This window comes from Aptenodytes forsteri, unplaced genomic scaffold, assembly GCF_000699145.1.
Source record: "Aptenodytes forsteri isolate BGI_AS27 unplaced genomic scaffold, ASM69914v1 Scaffold208, whole genome shotgun sequence".
Classification (NCBI taxonomy): Eukaryota; Metazoa; Chordata; class Aves; order Sphenisciformes; family Spheniscidae; genus Aptenodytes; species Aptenodytes forsteri.
This window is the reverse complement of record NW_008794963.1, coordinates 3,798,909-3,805,724: the sequence shown is the minus strand read 5'-3', so window position 1 is coordinate 3,805,724 and position 6,816 is coordinate 3,798,909. Positions and strand designations below refer to the sequence as shown.

The window sequence follows — 6,816 nt, the reverse complement described above, 5'->3', positions numbered from 1 at the left end:
TTCTTGTAGTGAGGGGCCCAAAAGTGAACACAGTATTCGAGGTGCGGCCTCACCAGTGCCGAGTACAGGGGCACGATCACTTCCCTACTCCTTCCTGCTGGCCACACTATTTCTGATACGGGCCAGGATGCCATTGGCCTTCTTGGCCACCTGGGCACACTGCCGGCTCATGTTCAGCTGGCTGTCAACCACCACCCCCAGGTCCTTTTCCACCAGGCAGCTTTCCAGCCACTCTTCCCCAAGCCTGTAGCGCTGCATGGGGTTGTTGTGGCCGAAGTGCAGGACCCGGCACTTGGCCTTGTTGAATCTCATACAACTGGCCTCGGCCAACTGTATACAACTGGCCTGGGCCCATCGATCCAGCCTGTCCAGGTGCCTCTGCAGAGCCTTCCTACCCTCGAGCAGATCAACACTCCCGCCCAAGGAGGAACATGGAACAAAGCGCCTGTCTTCAACAGCATCCTGCTCAGGAAGATGATGCAGGGATTCATTGAATCGCTCAGCTCTTGAGAAGACTGAAGATGCAGTATTTCAGTCATAGTTACCATAAGACTCTTTCAAAGGTTCATCTTATTCTCTCTGATACTTCATTACAATTACGAAATCACTCATTTCGTACTTAGCAGTTATTAACAGCTGACACAACAGTATTTCAAAGAGACAGAAATATTCATTATAACTGAACAGTTGATTACTTCACCTTGGCAAAATAACGAAGAAAACAAACAAAAAAGATGTAAATGTGGTACCTGAAGAAGGCAGTGTTTTGTCATGGCTCGGTAACAAGCCCTGTAGCTCTTCTCTGTAGGGCTATCTCCTAAACAGTATCCCCATTTCTTTACCATATGAAATCTCTTTGCATGCCAAATATGTGTTTCCAGCCAAATATTCTTTCTTTGCCTGCGATTAAACTCTGCTACCAAATTTATGTGGCGCCTTCTAGCTTTGCGGCATTTAGTCTTTGACTGTTCTTTTTTCTGATGTACAGCTTTCTCTGCCTGTTTTTAAAAGAGAGGATATTGAAGTAAATCTCAAAAGGACAAACTTCTGTGGAAGAAAAAGGCTGACATATATAAGGATACAGGAAGCACTAGCATTAAGTTATACTTTATTCTGATGTTAGTTCTCCATAATTCTTGAGGCTAACTAAACACTTTGAAACTTTATACACAAGCCCCATCCACACAAGCGCATCAAGGTTTGACTGGAACCCATAGATAAACCAAAATCCCCACACGTTCAGAAACTTACCAGTGAACAGTAAGATCTGCTACTTCCTGTGTGAAGTTTTTGCCCAACATCAATATATCCACATGAACAAATGAACATGACATTAGGAACACCTGGAGATTTGAGCTCATACAGAAGCAGTACGGACTCTCAGACTGCCAGGTAGGACCCTAAGGATTCTACAATGTGTAGAAGCGAACAAGAAAGGACTGTGGTGATGTCTTGACCAAATTCTTGATAAATAGCCAGTCAAGGTCTGAATTATTATGGGTGAATGCATGGCTGGAGAGGAAGGCTTGACTCTCTCAATCAATGTTTGATTTGTCTTCTTGTGAAGAGAAGTGGTAGAAAGAAATAGGGACTATAAGACATGCAAAAAAATTCTTGGGATGTCCTTTGAAAACTCACCAAGGAATAGTTGACAACAGACCACTGGTTATAAGAATAGCAAAGGAATGAGAATGCTAGAAGATCACTGCCAAGAGCACAGAAAACATGGAAGCAACCCATGACATCAAAATAGAAATGCACAAAAAAAAAAAAAATTGTTCCCATCAGACCCATCATTCCACCACAGAGTAGGCAATATAAGCCACTGGATCAATGGTACGTGACTGATTGGTTCAGAAAGACAATTAGAGAAAAAGGGATGTGGTATTGTAAATGAAAAATATATGTCTTTAAGCTTTTGAAGAGAGAAGAGATGGTCCAGGTAAATGTTTGCATGAAAATGATCATGATAAAGGATCTAAGAAAAAGGAAGAAAATGCATCAGAATCCGAACAGTTAACTTTGAAGAAGCAGACTTCAAACACTGAAAAGTAATAGGCAGAACCTTTACAAACGGAATGGCTCAGGAGATATGACAAGCTGCAAGAAAACATGAAATAAAACAGCCTGCAGATATGACAAGCTGCAAGAAAACATGAAACAAAACAGCCTGTGCAAACACACAAACTACACCAAAAGACCTGAGGAGAGAAAACATAGCAGAAGAAATACAGCTGCACCAGGGCCAATTAAATAATCTCAAAAATCCAAGAATCATACAAGGAGTGGAAACAAGGATGGGAGACTAAGTGTGAGCATGTACAGAGAAGTTAGAAATGCTATCATGTGAAAGGAGTTAAAGCAGGACACAAAAGAACCAAGCATAAACATTAAAGAAATCTAGATTATTTAACAAGGATAGAGCACATAACTAACTACACAAAATAGCCCATGCCTTCTTCCTTCAGTTCTCAGAAAACAGGCCAAATTGCATTTCTTGTCATCACTAACAAAGCAAAAAAGAATGCCAACCAGAGCAGTAAAAGAAGAGATACAGGTTATGAAGATCCAATAAAACATGCCCTAAGGAACACGTGTAGAAGTACCCGAAGCAATTTCTGAATCATGAACAATTATCTTCAGGAACTCAGGGTGGAGGCGGCAAGGTCTCAAAGAACTTAAAGACAATGCAAGGGAAAAAAGAATGCAAGAAATACGTTCATCAGGCAACCTTAATACACAGAAAACTTACAAAGCAAACTCTCTTGATCACTTTAAGAAGTGTCTAGAGACGATAAAGTGATCAATGCCAAACATCAGACAGATCATTTCACAATAAAATCCTGCTGAACCAATTTTTTTCTATTTTTTTTAAAAACACCCAGGAAGTCCACAGTGAGCAAGGAGCAAGCAACTCCACACGAGCATTCTGACTAAACGTTGAGATACTGCCACAAAATGAGAAAGTTTCATGAGCAACCAGGAATAGTCAATTAGTAAGTCTTAAGCTGCCTGCAGCCTGCCAACAACTCCAGTGTAGCTCCCATGTTTGAGCTGTAATACATGAAGCACCATGCTGGTCATGAATGGGCTATACTGGCTTGAGGCCAGCAGGGTCACACCCGACAGCTGTGGTGGGGTGCAAGGCAGAGAGGTGTTATCGAGGACCCCTGGATCACCTGGGACCAATGCACTGCCTGAACAACCCCTCCTGCAGTGGACCCTTTTATCATCACTACTCTAATAACTTTTCAAGATGTCCAATAATCACAAAGCCAAGTGGTTAGTGAGATCTACTTGAGCTACCGTCTAAAACTGAGGTGTTCCCGCATTTTGAATCCAAACGTCAGTCAAAGTTTGAGAACCTGTGTGCGCAGGGAAGTTTTGCAGATAAGCTCAGGTCTGAACATTAATAAATGTACAGCTGAACACTGTGCATTACCTATGCCCAGTATATAGTCTGTCAAATACTATAAAACGCACTTATACCTCTTTCCTGGCAATCTCTTGGAGCCGCCTGGGTAGGCGTTTAATATTGTGACTCATAGCTCGCCTTCGCATGTGCCTAGGTAGAGTCTGGAAAACTAGAGAGTTTGAAGACTTCTGCGCAACTGCTTTCAACATGGCATTGATCTCAGCAGCACGAGCTTGAGCAAAGGTAGACACTGCAATGAAAAGAACTGCATCAGAGCATGACAAATGGCAAAAATCAAAGAAGGGGACACTGTACGTAAATTACTGAATTCCAGCAGAGTATTCCTAGTACATCAGTCTAATGACTTCTTGAGATAAAAGTAAATACTGTATACTATTACTGAAGAAATTTCAATTCTTTAGATATTCTGAAGCTTACAGATATGGTTAAGCAAATACTTACACACAAATGAATCTGAAAGCTGTGGTATAACCAAGAAGTCCTATTTGCATCAAGTACCTCTTTATTAAATTAGAGTAGCAATCTTTTCAGATGGTATTCAGAGAGATGAAAAAAACTTCAGCATGAAAAAAAAGGAAGCAGTAATCATATTACAGACTGTTTTAAAATGATAAAATAAAAAATCCAGAGGTTGGTCTTGTTTTATGCTTATGGAAGTGTATCTACTACCAGAGCACCGCCACATTTTGAAAAGCTAATCTGCTCTCCTAGATAAACATCCTGTTAGATGAAAAGTTGTCTTTAACTCACATCATGGGCAAAAACAGTTGCACTAGCTACATTAAAAACAGATGACTGTCAGTACCCATTTTGCTGGCAAACAGAAACCAAAATGCATATCTCTCATTACAAGAAAGTGCAACTTTTCAACTCAGAAGTCTGAAAGGACTCATAGAACAACAGCTGGTCATTTATTCCAGCACACAACTACCTCTGTATTTTGGAGAAAATTAGGAAAAACAGAAGAACATAGCATCAGTTCTAATTTTTGCTCTTGCACAAAACCAAAGAAAGACAGCAAACAATCACCAGCAAGTTGCCCTGGACATACAAATTATGACCTTTTTCTTATATACAAACCTGTTATGTATTTCGGCATTTCCTCAGAAACACGTCCTCCTTGCCATCCTCCTCTTCCTCTGCCTCTCTCTCCTCTATTCTGCCCTTTTGGAAAATACTGGTCTTTCCTGTAAGAAGGCCCAGATGACTGATTTGAAAATTTCTGCTGCTGATACTGCTGCTCAGAACGAACATCTCCTGGAGGGTTTAGAGATGAAAAGAGGTAACAGAAATGCAAAGCAGTCTGAGTAACTGATAACTATACACAGTCTTTCCTCATAAGATTGCATTGCACATTCCTCTTATTATATTTAATATATGTACCTGAAAAAGCCATCAGAAATCAGAAGAATTAAGTTCTTTTTTATAGCAAGAGATTAAAAAAATCAGTTTTCAGGTTGACCAGCTTCTTAAACAAGCCTATCACATTGTCCCAAAAATGCTATCATTGGCATGACAAACATCCAGGAGCAGATCTACCTCCAGTAGCCTCAATTTATGTGAACTTAAAATGTCAAGGAACCTCCTTTTTCCATTTCAAATAAGCATGAAGCTGAAGTTTTATGTTCAGCAGCAATGCTGTTGCAGCCCCGACGCAACCACACATCATGCAGAACTGCAGTAATTCAGATGAAAAAATAATCTGGGGTAGAAATAGAAGTTAGCTTTTATGTGGAATAACTCCCTGATCTGGGTTCTCCACACGGCTGAGAGCAGCACCGTCTAGACAGTGAGGTGAAGGCGAGAAGCAAACAGCTGGGAGAGATGGATGCTGCCTCAGCCAGCAAATCTGTGTAGACCTACAGCCCAAGTCAATCGTCAGAGGATAACTGGACAGCAATTAACTCATATCACAAAAACACCCTTTCACTATCAAGTTAGCCCAAGAATGGAGGAACTGACTATTTTAATCACAAGATGGAAGGGTGTTTCAAAAGACAGTGACTGACTTGATACCTAAAGAAAAATTAAATTATTTCAGGTACTATGTAGATCCATAGTTTTATAACTCCTATTTAGTTTTTTTCTTTCCTGTTTCTACAAAATAGCCCTATAAAACCGAGATACTCACTAACGCTACAGAAGAATGTTATATGGATGAAAATGCTGTTTAACAGGACAGAAAAACATCACCACATAATCTTAGAAGTTCCCTGCTACAAATAAAGTCAGAAAAATGTGTTTAATCTGGCAATACTCCTGTAATGATATTCCAAAATCTTCAGACAGGGCTGACCATAATTTGCTGCGTCATTCTGTCTACTTAGGAACTCTTCAGCCCCCTAAACACAGTGTCACTTAAGCAGTTTTTTGTTCAACCACAAAGATGCAAAATGTCAACTTCTGAAGGCCTCACAGTAACAGGCCCTGCTCTTATGTGTGCTTTTTTTCCCCAGAAACAATATAGATAACAAAATAAAAACATGAAATGGGGGGAGGGTGTAGGTATGGAAATCAAAGTCCAATTGAAGCATACAGAATGCAGGTGAAAACACACAGACAAAAAAAGCACCTGGCATACAGGCTGACAGGATCCTTCAGTCTTCAGCTGCAAAGGTTACCTGTGTACAAAATGCTCCAGCAATGACCTAGCAACACTGCCATTTTAGGGAAACGCCTTGCTGCCTCCTGCCAATACTCTTCCATAGATACAGGAGCCACAAGCGCCAAAAGGCAAATTGGTTGGGCATGCCGATCTGATGGAAAAACAGTGCATTTATCATAGGGCAAGCTGGCTAAACCAGCTCCTCCTGCGGCTCCCGGGTCTGACAGAAAGAGGAGGGAAGTCACAGGACGGGGTATAACATTCACATTCATTTTAAGACTAGTAACCGCAGCGGGCGGACAGGGACTTGTTGTGCCATCGAAGGGATGGCGCAGAAAAACGCGTATTAAGGAGAACCATGGCTAAAGGAGTCAACGACAGGGGAGGAAGCCCAGGGGTGTTCCCACAACGGGCACGCCTCGCCGGCCGCCGGGGCTGAGGAGACGGGGACACCCGGCCCTGAGGGGGGGGACACACCCCCTCCGCGGTCACCCACCCCGGCCCTGGGTATGGGGTCCCCCAGCCGTACCTGAAGGCGGGCAGGCTCTGCTCCCGCCGCCGGGGAAGGGCCCCGGCTCGGCGGGAAGGGTGACGCTGGCCGGCTGGTTCCTCATCTTCTTGGCCCGCTTCTTCTCCCTCGCCCCGGACATCTCCGGCAGGGCCCGGGGAATGTGCGGACAAGAGGGTCACACCAACCCGCCCCTCAAGCAGGCCTTAGGCGCCCGGCGGGGTCTGCTCGACCCCTCCGTAGCGAGGAGGGGGGAGGAGGAAGGCG

The 6,816-nt window shown here is 42.9% G+C and overlaps 1 protein-coding gene across 1 annotated transcript in view; it reads right to left on the bottom strand.

The window, feature by feature from the left end:
- Positions 1–6,691, bottom strand: part of POP1 (POP1 homolog, ribonuclease P/MRP subunit) — a 24,097-nt gene extending 17,406 nt beyond the window's left edge. The window contains exons 1-4 of the mRNA XM_009275514.1: positions 6,571–6,691; positions 4,517–4,693; positions 3,490–3,665; positions 750–998 (exon numbers count right to left, since the gene is read on the bottom strand). Of these exons, the coding sequence (XP_009273789.1) occupies positions 750–998; positions 3,490–3,665; positions 4,517–4,693; positions 6,571–6,691 (723 nt within the window). The remainder of the gene's footprint in view (positions 1–749; positions 999–3,489; positions 3,666–4,516; positions 4,694–6,570) is intronic.
- Positions 6,692–6,816: the final 125 nt, after the last annotated feature.